General features: G+C 50.4%; 3 protein-coding genes across 3 annotated transcripts in view; 2 read left to right on the top strand and 1 right to left on the bottom strand.

Moving 5' to 3' along the window:
• The window catches only part of BBA_04440 (uncharacterized protein), a gene marked incomplete at both ends in the record, with an annotated part of 639 nt that extends 566 nt beyond the window's left edge, over nucleotides 1-73 (top strand). Inside the window, one exon of the mRNA XM_008599537.1 lies at nucleotides 56-73. Coding sequence (XP_008597759.1) covers nucleotides 56-73 — 18 coding nt within the window. The remainder of the gene's footprint in view (nucleotides 1-55) is intronic.
• A 3575-nt stretch (nucleotides 74-3648) lies between these two features.
• Nucleotides 3649-5372, top strand: BBA_04441 (nuclear GTP-binding protein NUG1; the record flags this gene model as incomplete). The annotated part of the gene is made up of 2 exons (XM_008599538.1): nucleotides 3649-3676; nucleotides 3742-5372. 2 exons carry the CDS (start codon nucleotides 3649-3651, stop codon nucleotides 5370-5372), a joined length of 1659 nt encoding a protein of 552 aa, XP_008597760.1.
• A 277-nt stretch (nucleotides 5373-5649) lies between these two features.
• BBA_04442 (RNB domain-containing protein) lies at nucleotides 5650-8662 on the bottom strand (the record flags this gene model as incomplete). Its single annotated transcript, XM_008599539.1, has 2 exons — nucleotides 5650-8423; nucleotides 8467-8662. The coding sequence occupies 2 exons, from the start codon at nucleotides 8660-8662 to the stop codon at nucleotides 5650-5652; spliced, it is 2970 nt and encodes a 989-aa protein (XP_008597761.1).
• Nucleotides 8663-18037: the final 9375 nt, after the last annotated feature.

The following is an 18037-nucleotide window of genomic DNA, read 5'->3' on the forward strand; positions in this document are numbered from 1 at the left end:
GGGTAAGAATCCTCCTCCTTATATATAAAAGATAAAGTAGCTAACTTAGTAAAAGTGTAACGAATTTAACTAGGATAAAAGAAGAATTCTACAAACACAGGATGTAGGGCTAGACCCAAGTACATCAGATTCAACATCCTACATTAGCTTAAGCCAGTATATAACTTATCAACTAAGTTTTACAAAATTCTTTTATTCTTACATGCTTTTTCTTTAAAGGGACCTATTAGTATACCATTTTCTCCCTATATATCAATTTCAGTTTCAGGCCCTAGTCATCGCACTTCTTTTATTTTGCTATTTCGTTATTCGTAGGTGGGGTTAGGTAGCAGCAAGTACCAGAGGCAGAGTTATCCAACAGGGTTTAGGTAGGTGTTCTGAATATGCTCAACACCATTATGCTATCATGGCTAACATGAAAGAAGTAAATCGCGACTCGACATCGCACTTGCGCATGATGTCTACCACTCCAATCCCGAAAAGAGTGTTTTCTGGCTGCGTGGCAGCTCTCGGGCGACATTCGAAGCATCCTATCGATCTCTTGGCGATAGCCTCGCCCTTCCTCGTCGCTACGATTCGAAAAACAGAACAAAAAAAAAACATTTTTGCGCTAGCCTATGATTGGTTGCAAAATAGAAGACGTGTCCCCATGGCTGATGCTGCGGAGGAATGGATAATGCCGACGATTTTGATGTGTTTACCGGTGATATAACTCATCACAAGCTTTCCGTAATTCTTATGGCGATGCGGTGGCGCTAGGCAACGCGCAGCTTCATGTAACAATAACAAGTACACAAGACCATCAAATTTAGTGGTTGCTGCCTGGAAAACTCGAAGTTACTTACCTAGACCTTTTTTGCCGCCTGCTAGAAGGCTTAGGCCGGCGTGTCACACTCACCGCTAGGACACGGATAAGGGACGTCAATTGATGGATATAAAGAATTACAGAAAGAACTACTGATGATACTTGCAGTATCGTGGCAGTTTTCTAGAAAAGCGCCAGATGACTGCTCGGCCAAGATTACTAGATCATCATGCTCTGACGTTACATATGGCATAGCACACGTGATAAGAACGTCGCACGAATAGCAAGTCATTGTTATACTGCCCTGAGGAAACCCCGCTCTCTACCTAAATATCTACCGCGCAGCAGGTCTCATGATTCTACAGCCTTGTATTCAGTGATCAAAAATTATGCTCACCTGAAGCTTTACTATAGAGCTTTGATAATGATACGGATGCCGCCGCAGCAATCTCCCTATATTCTTCGCGCTGAGGACATTCTGCCAATAGTATGCATATCAATGCTTCTTCTGAGCTTGTCGATCACCTCTTACAAGATGTTAGAAGGATGAAAAAGTGCTTGTCACGTACGCCCAAATTTGTCACACAATTATGAAACATGCGCATAATCCGGAAACCCGACGACGAATGTATAATCTACATTGCGAGCGCTTCAAAGACAACATAACGTTGTTCAGAAAAACACTTTTGCTTCGACAAGAAAGCGCCCGTGAGTTGGGTCATCGCAGTCATGCCGTCGCTAGGCTTCCGCACCGCATCGCACCTTCGTCTGAATGGGTAGACGAGCTTCTTGCCAAATTGATGCAGGCGTTTCTTCTATCGGCGAAAGGGGATCCCACAAAAGACAGCAAATTTGACCAAGCCCAAGCGATGAAGAGGGCAGACGCCTTAAATAATGACCTCGGAAGTCACTCGCTTAAGCCATGGTACAAGTCTTATTACTACGCAAAGATGGCTCCGCAAAACGGCTCAGCCAAAGAACCGACAATTTCTGAGTAATTCCCACTAACTCATACATCCGATTCTATATTGGATCTTTTCGCAGTGTCTCTGCAGCTTTCGCTCGGGCCTTTGACAGCAGGCCTTCTCCGGAAGTGCGTTTGGAGTGAAGATGTCAGAGGGTGGAGTACAACTTTGCAAAGATTTTGTAAAGAAACCGACTTCTAGAGATCTTCCGTTACCTGACATGGACATATGGGCTTTGGACACTTCCTGAACGAATATGATGCTGGGTACTACTCCTATATCTGGTAAGCAGCTTCTTCACTCGAGCCGAGATGTGCCAATACTGACTTGATAATTTAGTGCAGATGTAATTGCTGCCAATTTATTTCAGCATACATTTGCTGAGAGCCCTCACAGCAAAACTGCCTGGGAATGGTTTCGACGAGAGATACTCAAGCCGGGCGCAAGTCAAGACGAGCTACAAATGCTGGAGACATACTTGGGCTTCTCGCCAAATAATGTGCAAGCTTTGCTACTTATGATGGGTATTTGCGAGAAAAAAATGTAGAAGCTGACAGTATCTAGCGTGAGCACTGCTATGATAGCTTCCATCGCCGCTATAGTACACTTTTCAAGCTAGATTAATCTACAAATCTGTAACCACAATTTAGCACACTATACTTTATATCTCTTTTTGTGCCAGCCGTCCTCACGTAATATATCTCGTAAAGAGGAAGCTCAAGATCTCGCGTCATCATGCAACTTCTACTTCTCTGAAAGCTCTACTGAGAAAGGCCATAGCTACGCGACTATTGATTACTTGAGTTACTGCATGTTACTTATCTTGGCACATGACAATCACTAGTTCACATATCATTTGCCATCCCATGAGGCCATGTCTTGTGTCAAATACTTTCCATTGCAGCTAAAACAAGACACCCAAAAACCCGTTGTAAAACATTTCCTGAGACAATGACTAATACCTTTATCAGTTACGTAGAACCATAGTCAAGGCTATTTCCATTTATCCGATCATTCCATGGGTAATCGCCTCGGCCTTGTTAGGAATTGTTTGTGCTAAACCGCCCTCACTGTGAAGCAGACCCGTTCCTCCAGCATAAGAAGAGGATTGACTTTTAATTTTTAATTCTAGAGAATTCGTCTAATATAATTTTTAACATCAGGCAGGGCAAGCTATATCACTATATATATTTATTGATTTTTTTTTACTTCTATAATTTATAAATAATATATAAAACTTTAATTTTTTTATTATTTTAAACTTAATATTAATATCTTCTAAAAAACTTTATATTGTTATTATTATTTTAAGGTAAGTAAATACTCTTTTGCTTTATATTTACTTTAGCTTTTATTTTAAATAAATAAATAATTTATTAAATTAATAAGTCTTTTTTTATTTTACCTTTATTCTATATCTAGACTTCTTATTAACCTTTTTCTCTTAGGTTACTTCTTATATTAAACCTACCTAAAAAAAGACTTAAGAAATCTTTTATAACTTTTATTTAGAATAAATAAAGATAGTTTTAGGTAATACAAACCAATTATATTATATTCATTTTTAAATAGTGGTCATAGGGAAAAGGTATTTACTCTTATGTAGGAACTAGCGGCTAAAGTACTCCGTAGGAGGTACCTTTTCGCTATCTCGATTTATGATTGGTGGCTAGCGTCATAGCACCTACATAACTGGTTGCTGTGGCCCACGAGCGCTCCTAGTTACAACCACGGCTTCAACAAAGCAGCGCTCCGTCTTATCTGGTTGGGCTTATCGGAGCAGCCCACTTTATCTTTTTTTCTGCCATCCACCAAAACGGTCAAGAAAGTCGTCTTCTTACGAGCAATCACTGTTCACAAACCCGACTGTAATTCAAAATGGCGGGTTCAATCAACAAGCCAAAGAGTATGTCTCTGCTTATAATACTTTGCCGCCAGAACGAAAATTTGCAGCCTGCTAACGATCATCAGAGCCCAACTCGAAGCGTGGCACCTCACGACTTCGGCACAAAATCGTCAAGGCCTCCGCTGCCAAGCAGCGAAAAGATCGCAAGTTGGCGAAAAAGAACCCCGAATGGCGATCCAAACTGAAAAAAGACCCGGGTATCCCGAATCTGTTCCCGTACAAGGAGAAGCTCCTGCAAGAGATTGAGGAGAAGCGCATGAAGAAGCTGGATGAGGCCCGGCGCCGCAAAGAAATGACCAAGGCCGCCAGCACGGGCGTTGCCGAGGAGGCCGCTGATGAAGAGGCCATGGAGGATGTCGAGGGCGACGAGGATGGCGACGACCTTATGGACGACGACGACGACGACGAGGATGGTGACGAGTCCAACCCCATGGCGGCCCTCATTGCCAGCGCCCGCAAAGCCGCTGCCAAGTACGACAAGGAGCTCGCCGACAACGACATGGGCGAGGACGACAACGAAGAAGACGACGAGGAACTGGACACCAACGAGATCTCGGCCGGCCAGGCCTCGTCGCGCAAGACGTACGACAAGGTCTTCAAAAAGGTCATTGACGAAGCCGACGTGGTGCTGTACGTGCTCGACGCCCGCGACCCCGAGGGCACCCGCTCGCGCGAGGTCGAGCGCAGCATCATGGCCGGCGCCGCCGCCAGCGGGAAGCGCCTGATCCTCCTCCTCAACAAGATTGACCTGGTGCCGCCCAAGGTGCTGCGCGACTGGCTCGTGTACCTGCGGCGGTACTTTCCCACGCTGCCGCTGCGCGCCTCGAGCGCCGCCGCCAACGCGCACACGTTTAACCACCGCGAGCTGTCGGTGCAGAACACGTCGGCGACGCTGTTTCGGGCGCTCAAGAGCTTCGCGGCCAGCCGCGACCTCAAGCGTGCCGTGTCCGTCGGGGTCATTGGCTACCCCAACGTCGGCAAGAGCTCCGTCATCAACGCGCTGCTGGGCCGGCTGAGCGGCAAGGCGCCGAGCTCGTCGCGTGCGTGCCCCGCGGGCGCCGAGGCGGGCGTCACCACGAGCATTCGCGCCGTCAAGATTGACAGCAAGCTGACGCTGCTTGACTCGCCCGGCGTCGTCTTCCCGTCGTCGTCGTCGGTGCAGTCCTCTGGCCTCGTCAACCTGAAAAACGCCGCCGACGCCCACGCGCACCTTGTCCTGCTCAACGCCGTACCCCCCAAGCAGATTGACGATCCTATCCCCGCCGTCAGTCTCCTCCTTCGCCGCCTCTCCGCCTCCCCGGATCTCCTGCAGAAGCTCACCGACGTCTACGACATCCCCGCCCTCCTGCCCAGCCGCCTCGACGGCGACTTCTCCACCGACTTCCTCGTCCAGGTCGCCCGCAAGCGCGGCCGCCTCGGTCGCGGCGGCATCCCCAACCTCAACGCCGCCGCCATGACCGTCGTCACCGACTGGCGCGACGGCCGCATCCAGGGCTGGGTAGAGGCTCCCGTGCTCGCCGTCGCTTCGGGCAAGAAGCCCTCTGCTGCCAAGAAGGCTGTCAAGAAGGGCGCCGAGGAGGAGATTGTGCCCGACCAGAAGCAGATTGTTACAGAATGGGCTGCCGAGTTCAAACTCGAGGGTCTGTGGGGCGACGACGGTGCTGCTGGTGCAGACGACGATGCCATGGAGCAGTAAAGAAGGAACTGCATCTCATGGAACAATACGAAGTATAGAAAAAAGTGTCTTTTCCCGTCACGTTGGGTTCACATCATCTCTTTTACGGATAAGTTTTGGCGTTTATGGGGCACTTGATTCTTGCAGGAAAAAAAATGACAGAATGAGCATGTAGCTATCTAAAAGACTATGAATCCGATGAACCTTCCTCTATTAACAGACACATGTGAAGCGCTTCAATATCACCGAGGCCAGCGCTGATGGTTTTGTAGTCTAAAATGGGCTCTAGGCTTACATCTCATGCACTAATCAGCTCCATCTTGACACCGCGCTTGCCCGTCTTCTCGTCCTTTTCGTCATGAACCCTAACCTTGACTTTTTGGAACAACTCCACCTTGAGCGTGCGGCTACCCGTCGTCGTGAGCGTAAACGTCTCGGCGTCAAACTCGCTCTCGGGCTCAGGCTCCGCCAAGTCGCGCAGACGAATCAGGCCCTCGATGCCGAAGCGTGGCACCAGCACAACGAGGCCGTTGCTAAAAATGCGCATGACAAAGGCGTCCTCCTCGGCGACGCGGCCCTTGAGCGCCTGGCCGACATAGTAGGCGATGGAGGCGCGGCCAGCCATTTGCGCATTGCGGTGGCGCACATTGATGTTCTTGCAGACGGCCTCGAGGCGGCCGCGGCTGCGCACCGTCGGGTGCACCGCCTCGTAATCAATGGCGGCGGCGAGCTGCCGGTGGGCGAGCAGGTCGGCGTATCGACGGATAGGCGACGTAAAGTGCGTGTAAATCTCCGACGCGAGGCCGTAGTGGCGAAACTCGGGGTACGACTGCGTGCCCGAGCAAAAGTACTCGGCGCTCATCATGCAGCGCGTGGCCATGATGCGGACGAGGGTGTTGAAGAAGGGCTCGGCCGGGTCGGTGCACGTGTCCAACGAGTCGGCGAGCGCCTTGCTTGTGTCGGTGCGGAGCTCGAGGCCGCGCTTGACGCGCAGCTGCTCGGCGAGCTCGTCAAAGTTGGTCTTTGGCGGCGCGGCGTGGCGACGAAGAATGGCCGTCTGCGGAAACGCCTCGTATATCTTGGCAGCGACGGAAATGTTGGCAAACAGCATAAACTCCTCCACGAGCGAGTTGGTGTCGAGAAGCTCCTTCGTCTTGACGTCAATGGGGTCAGACGTCTCCGACTCCATCTGCACCTTGACCTCGGGCGAGGACAGGCTGAGCGCGCCCGCGTCCATGCGCTTCTTCTTGAGCCGGCGGGACAGCGCGAGGAGCGTGCGCATGCCCTGCGTGAGCTCATCTTGCTGCGAGGCGTCGTCTATGCGGAGCTGCGCCTGTTCGTAGCTAAATGCTTCGCGCGACTTGATGACCGACTTTGTGAAGCGCACATTCACGATATCGGCATTGTCGTTGAGTTCCCAGAGGACGGAAAATGCGTAGCGCTCGACGTAGGGCTTTAGTGAACACAGATCGGTACCTAGCAGCGGCGGCAACATGTCGATGCGCTTGTCGACAAGATAGACAGTGGTACCGCGCACGCTAGCTTCCGCATCCATGGCATTGGCAGGCTTGACAAAGTGCGAGACGTCTGCAATATGCACACCGACTTCGTAATTGCCGTTGGGAAGCTTGCGCGCATGCAGCGCATCGTCGATATCTTGGCAGCCGACAGGGTCGATGCTGCAAATAAGAAGACCACGCAAATCCTCACGATCTCTCCAGCCAGGATCATCGGTGCTAGTAGGAACGCGCCAGTCATGACCCTCCTTGGGCAGGCAGTCAAGAACAGTCTTGGGGAATGGACGGTATTGCACATCCCACTCGAGAAGCAGGGCCTCGGTCTCGGCGGCCTTGGTTTCGAGCTCTCCCAAGGACCGCACAAAGTGGCCGACTGGGTGTCTTGAATCGCGGTCCCATGCATCAATCGTCACCAAGAGTCGCTTGCCCAGCAGCTCAGATACTTGTCGCGTGCGCAGGCGAATTTTGGGAATCTTCTTGTCCATGGGAATGAGAAATACGCTGTCCAGCTTGCGGCCCTGGCTGGGACCCTTGCTGGCGGACAACGGGTCGATGTGGCCAACGTATTGCCGCCAGTTGCGCTTGATGACGCCTACAACCTTGGCCGTGGGCTGTGGGTGGCTTTCCGAGCCACTCTTGTGTGTGCGCTTAACCTGCTCCTGCAACGCCTTCTTCTCACGATCCGAGACAAAATCCTGTTGCTCTGCATCGGCATCCTCGTTCTTCGTTACCGTTTCCTCTTCCACAATCTTCGTGGATGGCTGTTTCCACTGGTCTTGTGGCAAAAGCTCCACAACGACAAGATCGCCGTCAACGGCTCTGTTGATGTTTTCTCGCCCCAGGATGATGAGCGGCTTGGCGAAAGCCGGCACTTTAATCGATCCCTCGAGATAGTTGTATGGCGAGACGTTGAAGATACCTTGATGCATGAGACCGGCCTTGACGCCAGTCATCATACGTGATAGCGTAAAGTACTCGGGGTAGAGTGGCTGGGAGCCCTTGTTGATGACTTCGCGTGCTTGGCTTTGGGATTCGGGAATAAGGTCGAGTAGGTTCTCACCATTTGCCAGACTGCCAATGTAGTCTCTTAAAGTGGATGCCTCGACGCCTTCCTTCTTTGCCTTGCGAATGTTGTCGCGATCATCTGTCAGCATCACGACGGCGGGCGCCTCACCCTTGCCGGCTTGTGCCGCAAGGTGCTCACCGTACCATTTGACAGCCTGGCGCACCGCGCGGTCATTCCTGTCATTGACCGACTCGTTTGGCTCCCTTCTCACGTACGTCTCCACGCGAAAATCATTGAAGAAGACGTAAAAGCGCTTGTCCTCGCTCTTGGTTAGCGATATCAGGCGGTTGTACAGCGGCAGGGAGCGGTTGCGCAGCTCCTCCAGCACTACTTGCAGGATGATGACGTCGTAAAAGGCAGAGCTCTGCTCGAATAGATCCATGCCATTCAGCAGCGCATTGGTGTCGGGCACCAGGTAATGGCCGCGCGGGAAAGCCTTGGTGCCCGCAGGCTTATCAGAGAGGACAAACGGTTGAACTAGCAAATCAGCTTGCTGAATGGAGGCGTTGCTCACGTCAAAAAAGTAGCTTACCTTGACCAGCAGCACTTCGAGGCGCAAACTCCAAGCACGCTTTACATAGCTGTGACGAGCAGGGAATATCTGTTCTGAGGTAGACTTCTCTCACAATCTTTTGGACCTTGCCACTGCGGGTGGATCGGACATAGGTTTTGCTAGAGATGTTGGAGGCCAGAGGCCCGGCCTCGTGCGCCCTCTTGAGACTTGTCATGTTATGTTTCCGTGAGAATTCGCGCTGGAGAATGAGTTCGTCTTCAGGGTGGCGATTGTGTTAAGTTGTCCTGCAGCAGAGTTCTCAAGTGAAGTTTGCCCAGATGCGCCTAGCAAGCGAATCATAGGCTGCAAAACGGCTTATCGATTAGCGCCTTGCCAACGCATGTGTATAGAAACACAGCCAAGAAGATGGACAAGTTCGAGACACACATTTGTCTAGAAGTCTACGAAATTGAAGATTCGAGATTGACTTTTTACATGAGACTGTGTGCTTGAACTTTTTTCGATGTTTTGAATATGACAATAACTCTCAGTTTGGTTTCATATCACGTGCTTTATCACGTGCTACCGAACTGTCTGCAAATGGTACGGACAAGTGATGAGATGTGTATTTTTTTTTATCAGCATTGTATCTTGGTTTGGTACTTGAGCCAGAAGTCTATGTCGCTCGATTCGCATACCTTGTTGTGGTAATCGACACGCGCACATGCGGCCGGCTTGCACCGTCTTCAGTATGTTTGGTCAAATAGATTCTCGAGAATGTCGGCCATTTTATTAGCATATAAATAATGAAATGAGACAGGATGGCGCATAAGGATATGATTTTCATGTAGCTGCAAGGCCTCATGCTTCAGTGATACCCGGTCAGCCACTCTCTCGTCCCCGAGCTTGGTTGATTCTTGCAGCTCAGCCAGTTGTGTCTAAATTAAACTCTATTTCTAGATTTGCTCGAAGTTCATTCGACAGATATGACTTGATACGCTCTTCTGTCTGTGAATTTGGGACTAGCAAGCGGGCCGAAAAACAATAGGCATCTTCACAATGCACGGCCGACGTCTCTAGTAGTTGCAATTCGGAAAGCTGTAGCAGTGCTCCCGTTGCGGAGTTGAGAATCTCGAAAGCCATAACTCCGAGGCGGAGTCTTGTTAAAAACAATTTCTGCAAAGTCAAACAGCAATAGCTCCCAAAACAAACGATTCGAAGGAAGTTAGCTCGACGAGAGTGATCCAGGATCGCCGCTCTGCTTCTTCCATTTTAGCTCCGGCGAGTAAAAGAATAAAGTTGAGCCATCTATAGCTCATGGTATCTTCAAGAATTAGATTATACATTAGTCTAGTATTAAGGCCATGTACATGGTGAAGAAGACTGCTTCTTTGGTGGTGTTTTGTGGATGAACACGCTTTTTTGGGCCTCTGCGCTTAGAAAGCATGGCCGAGCAATCAGTGACTACTTAATAATACTAGGGAAATAAATTCGTCAATCAAGAAAAACATGAGGAAGAATAGAGAGCTAGTATGGAGTAGAAGCCGAAGAGTTGTTTGCCCACGTGAGAACCACGACATCTAGAAACATGCAGCACGAGCAGCTGGCTATGCATTCGATACGAGTGCTGCATGCTTTTAGCAAGGCGAGCTCTTATCAATTGCAAAACACCGCAAAGATATTCAAGGCACGCGTAGAACCTTTCTCGCGATATGGCGTGTGCCATCTCTTCATCGTTTACTCTTGATAGATCAGCTCAAAGGCTAATATACCGCGATATTGTTTCCTTCCCACGAGCCGGCAGACTATGCACCCAGTCACAATCTGATCCATTACTGAGAGCATCTCAAACAGCCCTATCCATGAGTTCATAAACATGTTTGATGATTCACGCCATCATTGGTTATGCACACTCGCGCCTCAAGCTCCTCTGCACTCTATACACCAAACGCGTTGTGAAAATTGTTGCGTATAATAACAGTATGAGAAAGTCCTTGCCAGTCATGGTCATGTCACTAACTAACCGAGAACCTGGCCCACCAGTTCTGCCTTTCTATGTCGCAGATGTGGTCTTCTTGCAATCCCCTGCGGTTTCGCCCACTCCCCCCCAACATATTCTATACTCAAGTTCCAGCCCAATAATCTCTTTAGAACAATACCATGACGCGTATAATTGGACCGAGAGACGCGAGGAATACAAAACGAGAAAAACGGCCGAAAAAAAACATAACCAGGGAGAAGTGGAGAGATGATGCTGCGCAATGATGTCAAAAGAGGTTCAACCCCTCCCTCGGTCCACGCGCCTCATGGTCGAAGAGCAGCCCTTTTACATCGGACGTCGCACCTACTTTGGACAGATTGCAACACTTGCGAGGGATCATCATCTTCGAAAATTGCATTTTTTTATTTATTTCACTCTTTCCCGGTTTTGTGATTTTCCCGGAGCTGAGTAGACATAGCCTTGCTTGCGTGTGAAATATCAGGCTTCGCCATGTCCGCAGGGTGTAGACAAATATTCGACGCCCTGCATTCGGAGGCGTCACGCCTAATTCTATTTCCCGTCTATATTCTTCTGATCCCGATCATGCTTGTCTTGCCTCATTCGGAGGGTTCATCTGATCTCGCGTTTTTCTCTTTCCTTCCCCGTAGCGCACGCCATGTCTCGTGCTTGATGAATCCCATTACGCCAGAGCAACTTGCACACACCCCCCGAACATGGACCTTGAACCCTACCTTGCCTATTTACGGCGCGCGCCGCCGCACGACCTCCCTTTCGCCCGTGTTCGGCCGATGCTACCAGTATCAAGAAGTTGTTGCGCTGCTGCCTGTTTCTCAGCCCTGGCTTTGACTCTAGTCGAACTCTGTCCGGGGAAGAAGGAAATCCAGACCGTCAATGGCTGGCGCGTCCACCTTGAACCACCCATACGCCATACTGTCGACTACAATCATAATTATACTTGCGCCCTCGTGTCTACGAAAATCCAGGCTTCCATTCATCTCCGAGTGCAAAACACACGCCCTTCCTTTTCATCCCTACCCAGCACACCCTCCCTTTCACAATTTAGCGAGACATACTCCGTAGCAGGACAGGGAGGGGGAGACGGGGGCGAAAATGGATGAGGAGCAAAGGACATGCTTTAACCCATGATGTGCAGCTGCAGGTGTGTGTGGAGAAATGCGCTTGCTATTCGTTGTTCTCTCCCTTGCTCTTCATCTTGTTTGGCTGGTCGTGGGCGCGCCGGAGACACACACACTTTGGAGACCTCATGATCGACTATTTACCCCTCCCCTCCCCTCCCCTTCCCCTTTGGCGCGGCCAATGACATTGTCGAATCGACTGGGCAGATGGCAAAACGCTTCGCGTTGTGGGCGAAGCTGGTAGTCTTGACGGAAACAAGAGGCAAAAGATAAAAACAGATGTAGCAGTAAAAAGTCACAACGGCAACAAAGGGGTGTCAAGTGACGTTGACCAAGTCTCTAGCGTCTTTACAAAGCTTGCTTACATGACTGCCGAGAGAGGACACATTGCTCGACAAAGAAGATTAAAGCAATCTGCAGGTTCCTCGTGCCACCGGAGAGTTTATTCGTACTCTGCAATGGCGGATGCGCGGAAATGCCAAATTCGACGACGTGCATGAGAAGCCGTTTACGGATACATTCAGAAAAAACCTGGTCATTGCTCATCACATGAGCACAGTCTTGAGCGTTTTATGCACGAGACGTATCTTGCTCGTCACAGTTCTTTAATCTCAAGATTTTCTTAACAAGATTCAAAGATATGCCGCTAAAGCCTTTCATGTAATCGAAATATGAGCTTCTTTTACTGTACGGCGGTGTTTCAAGTTTCATGTAGATGAAGCCAAAACGAAAAATAAGCTACTTAGGCCGAGTTCCGAAAAAGTCGTACGTTTCTCTCTCTTCACAACCAAAATAAACTTCTTTTCTCTGCCAAGACTACTCCCCGGTCAAGGATGGTTTGAAATCATGTTGCCTGAGTAGCCTCTAGCGTTTCGTTATCGCCTAGCTTACGACATGATACCAGTACTGTACTTCATTCGCTTTTACAAATCCCTGCCAGCACGACATGTCGTAATGTTTCGCCATGAGCAGTCGAATCATGTGCAATCTCACAATTTTTTTTTAGCCATTATCAGCCAGGACACGGGTGAGCAAATGAGAAGCATTGGCCGGACTTGCTGGCTGAAAAACCAACTTCGCGACCTTTCTTTGCTCGAGATAATTCAATGCGCCGCGATTGGCAATGCACTGATTCAAAGCCCTTGACAGTTCTATTACGATCACACCACACCACACTATTACACCAACACCAACACCACCAATACGATCTGTGTATTCATAGGGCCGGCAATCGCGCAAATTTGGGGGAGGGTCAACTGGCCGATGGTGTGAACACCACGATGCACACCCCAGCCCCGTTCTTCAACGTCTGGTCGGCTTCCACATCGCAATCGGTGAATCTCAACCTTCTTCCATTTCTTCAAAGCTGCGCGGAAAACGGAGCCCAAAGCTGCAATATGCATCATGTCGGCTGACACCCAGCCGGCAAAGCACCAGCAAGGCTCGCCAATGCGACGCGCATCTATTAGGCTGTGCTGCGAGGGATGGCCTAGATCAGCCCAAGATATGCAGCCAGTTGCTCTGCTGACGTTTGCACTTCCATGCAACGTTGGCGATTATACCCGCGTTCAAGGTATGCGGCATGACTTTGTCCTCCATGCCATCACTTTTCATTTCCCACCTCACAAAGATAGCAAGGATGAATAATTCTGCAGGCTCAGGTGATAACTCGCCACAAGAGCACTTCAACAATATTGCAATATATGCACGCCCGAGATGAATACGACCGTAAAAATACGGGCTCGGCCTGTATTGTTTTGTGTAACCTCGACCGTCCTCCTCTGACTCCAGTTGCGACATGCATGAATAAATTTGCAAGCCGCTCAGCAGGGTCATGCTGCATGGAAATATGTCACGGCGCAGGCCTACTGCGCCTTCTCACGGGTCTTGGCGGCACTACGCGTTTCCTAAATCGTGACCAACCGCCTCACCGGGATATGGCAACGCGCGAGGCGCCAAGGAGCCTCCTTGCGGTCTTCTCGTACACTGCATTATTGCCAGTCCGAGGTAATGGTGTCTTTTCTCGTTAATCTTGTTCACCTCGCATGTCGCACAGAAATTATCAGTATCAAGCCCGCGCCAGCCTTGTGGGTGAGCCGAAAGGGCAGGTTGCGTGTGAGCTTCCTTTACAGGACAGCTCATGACTCACCGAGTGGCTCTAGCGATAATGTGCCCGGGCTGGACCGACATGCAGTTTTGAAAGGAGCCCTTACGTTTGTTGCAAGCAAAGTCGAGAGCTGCAAGCAAAGTCGAGAGCAGCCAACAGGACGCCAAGAGGGAGGCGTGTGGCTATCCGGCAGATTCTGCACAACAAGGTACTCCGCAATCGTATTGGGCGACTCGTTTTTTTTTTTTCCAGTGCCGGCGGAGCCATTTGCAACAGTCTTTTGACAAGATCCAAAAGGAAGACCAGCCAGCCAAGTGGGGGATGAATACTTGCTTGCCGTTATTAGCGTCCAGTAGTTACGGATCAGCGGTGGTTTTCAAAGCCGTGCAGGCCTAAATCGGGCTGTCAAGTCACCGGCGACTAGTGGCTGAAGCGGACAAGACCCAAGTTAGTGTGAGCTCATCAGCGACAGCGGCCGCAAGGTCCTGCCCCTGATGATAACAAAAGAGTTCTCGAGCCCTTGGAGCGCGGAAACGAGTCGCAGATTCAGGGTTGCGGTGAAAGAGCTTGTGGTGCAGGCGATAGTCGAGACGAGTCCAGTCATTTGCTGTTGTCAACGGTGGCACATCTGTGCGCATGTTGAGCAGCGTATGAACAGTGCGCACCAGCAAAGACGGGATGGAGAATATTCCACAGAGAGTGGGCATGCCGTTGGGCGATCGAGGTGGGCGTTGGCGTTCACAATGCACAACAATCGCACTCTGATAGAGCAGCAATGACTAGTTAGGAGCAGCCACGGCGTGACGTGCGGGGTGCGCCTTGCTGCAGTTACTCCGTACCCTGGCTTCAGAGGACCCTCAAGCCTCCAAGCCCCCAACCCCAACAGAAGATCGCTCCCATAAATAAAATTTCAGTCAGCGGAAAGAAGATAATTGCAACAGATGCACGACTAGCTTAAGATGGCGTCTTAGTTGCAGGCTAATGACCCGTATGGGTGTCGAAGCGTGTGCCAACCACCAACTGGATTGCAGAACGAGGCAGCTGGGGGTTTGAGTCAGGATCGCAGCTATAAACAAATCCATTGTAGGAGGTCTGGAAAGGCTTTACAAGCGGGGCGGCGAGGTTGAAACCAGTGCGAGGTTGATGGACACCGGACGCGGCTGAAGGGTGTCGTGATATATCTTGTGCTTTCAACTCACCAGCGATGCTGTCTTGGATCGTGCTGGTTTAGTCTGCTATGCGAATAAATCGTTAGCGGTAGGACAAACCAAGTTGAATACGGATAGACTCGCGTACAGTAGAGTCGAGAATAGTAGATGGCAAAAGAAGAACGGCCAATAATCACTACTTTACCATAACGGGTTCAATCTTCACAGCACCGATCTGCATTCACGCCCGCGGACCAACGATGGTTTGTGCTTCTCAGCCCAGGCAGAGCAGTGCGGCTTATAGATCAGCTAACTAGCTCCAAGCAGAGACAACGCGGTCGAGCCAGCAGAGCTAGTAGCAAGGCGAGTTCATTGGGGAAAAGGAGCGGCGCTGCACCGAACAGGAGAGTAACATGGGATGTTTTTGTGAGATGGTTCAACTTGTCGAAGAACACCGATGCGGATGGTGATCTGCCGTTGCGACGAACTTGCCGTTGTGGCGGCAAAAGACTGCAGACGCCAGACGAAGCAATGCCTCGTCAACCCTGCATTGTGTATCCGTAACTAAATAATAGCATCTAGATTGGATTCGTGTCGAACGCAGTAACAGGCAGCAGGGTGCGGTAGAAGGGTGTGCGAAACAAGGGCAGCCCATCAAGGGCGCGGCCTTGGCACAGGGAGCGGCGGGCTGGAACCTGCATAGTCCAGTTGAGAGGCAATTGGTATGCTGACAGAGACATTGGGGCGAAAACGGGAAAAGGATCAGATGGTGATGCAGCCAGGCAACCAGGATACAGTTTTTGTTGACGTAAATATGCAAACAATCTGGCAGAGATCTGGGAAGTTCGGCAAACGGGCACTCGCAGACCTGCAGACTTGGTGGCAGCTATCTACCTATTTACCTACCTACCTAAGTAGGTGCCTAGGTAGTTAGCATCTGGCAGCTGGCAGCTGGCAAGTGGCGGTTGTGCCAGCTGTCACATTCATTCCAGATTGCGTTTGCCTGCAACGGCCAGCGGCAAACGGGGCAGCATCAAGTCAACCATGGTGGTAGGCATGTACAAGCCACAGCCATATATCCCATCTAGGTAGAGTGGTAGGGAGGCAGCGTGACTGCAAGATACACCAGGCAGCCTACTTGACAGCTCGAGGTTGCGTTAAAAGCTCCGAGTCCGGGTACCTGCACAGAAACGCTGGGTGCGAGTCTGCAAGATGGACACGGCCAAAATACTTGTAACATGGAAGCGAGGCTTGGGGGCGTGGAAGTGGACCGGCTGAATCTGCGAGCCAATGGACCGATCCAATCCATAATACATCAGGGGTACGAAGCGAGGCCGAAGGCCGTTGTTCTTCTTGCTGTCCGTGGTAATTATCTTTTCATGTGCTGAGCTGAAAAATGACGTGAAAATCGAGTCTGATGAGTCGTTTTTTGCTCCCCCAGAGGCAAGAGCGGACAACCAAGGTGCGCCGGAAGTGGATGTCGGCTCCGATAGAAGAAACATGCTATCTATTAGATGAGCATTGCCGACGCCGAAAGCAGACAAGTCGGACGGAACCGGGGGGGGAAGGGTTGCAAGAAGACAGGAAAACTTTGTTTCTCGTTCTTTTTGGACCATGTAATGTACTATTCCTCTCCTCCCCCGGATCTGTCTGGAGATACATATTACAGCTCGCAGCAGGGAACAGGCATCACGGCCATTGCTGGGAATAGCGCGTAGTAAAATTAGCCTTGGACCAACAGCGCTAGCGGACGCAGGCAGACGCCGTGCGCAGAGGGAGCTGTTTGAGATATGATGCGAGCCAGAACCGGCGCCCATTTTTTTTTCTTTTTGGTTAAGGGGAGGGGTGCTTGAACAAGAGGGGCGCACTATCTTATTAGCTGTGATGATAGAGGTGGGGTGAGGAGGAAGGGCCATGTTGCACCAGATCAGCTCTTGGTGGTTCTGCGACAAAAGATGATTACTGTATCCGTACTCTAGACAAATGCAGAGGGCTACGCCGGAGATGAGCCATCTCAACGACTCGATGAGAAGACAAGAAAGATGACCGCTTCTCGGTGCCTCGGCGTTTACTGGTATTGCTAGGGGCAGCTTGTCGGCCCTTTTCATGCGAATTCTCAAAGTACGAAAGCAGCCAATATAGCTGAAATTCTGCAGTTGATCTGAGCTCCACTTTGAGGCAGCCAGAAGTACTGGTAAGCTTCTAGGCCGCGTGGGGGCTTGCTGACAATATCTGGCAAGGCCATTTGGGAGTAAAACATATTAAAATCATGGTATTGTTGTTGTAAACCAATAGTCGACTGATCGCCCGATGAAAAAATACAAGAAAGGAACAAATGAGCTCGGAACGTGCGCCGCACACATGCCCATACACCCCTCCCTTCTACCCCCATCAGCATGCTTCGGGACTCTGCCCTTCCGCCCTTTCCCCAAGCGCGAACTCTATTGTCACGGATGATTGAGGAGCAATAGAATAGCACTAGCATACTTTTTGATGTTTCCATTGATGGTCTGAGACAGAGGGAAGGTCGGTGAATAGAAACAATAATGCCATTCGGAGACTGCCTTGAAATTCAGTCGGAAGCGCCCGTTGATTTCACTCGAGCAAGGTTTTCATTATCGAACTTGGCCACCGCAGCAGTGTTGATAGTCAAGCACCTTTCTTGATCACTCGTCGAATGCCTGTGCCATCGTCATTGGAGGCGCGGCTTGTAGATTGACGGCCGACGTCTTATCAGGGCGCGCAGATGCGGCGCCAAGTCCAACGGACAAAGCTATCGAATGTAATTCGTATACACCATGTAGAGTGTATATGGCACGGCATTGATTGGATATGGCAGTCCTGATCGCAAATCGGCTGACAGAATAACCGAACAGGTTACACTGCGCCCCACGGTCCTTTCAGTATACGGCCATGTCTGATAGAACTTGACTTTGTGGCACAGTACATTTTCCTTTCTTCGATTTCATGCTTGCTGCCATTGATTTCGTATCCGGTGTTACCTGCGAAGTTGACAACTTCTCGCCTTCGGATTCACGGGCAAAACGTCCCATCTTGTGGTGCATCTGGTTCACAAATCAGGCGCTGCATCGTGAGCCGTAGGAGCACGGGAGAGAAGAAATGCTCCGGCGATCAGCGATATGGACTGGACTAGCGAACGAGGCTGAAGGAACCGTCATCAGATAGTTGAACAGAGGCTGAGTGATGACCAGCATAC

Source organism: Beauveria bassiana (genome assembly GCF_000280675.1).
Source record: "Beauveria bassiana ARSEF 2860 unplaced genomic scaffold BBA_S00010, whole genome shotgun sequence".
Lineage (NCBI taxonomy): Eukaryota > Fungi > Ascomycota > Sordariomycetes > Hypocreales > Cordycipitaceae > Beauveria > Beauveria bassiana.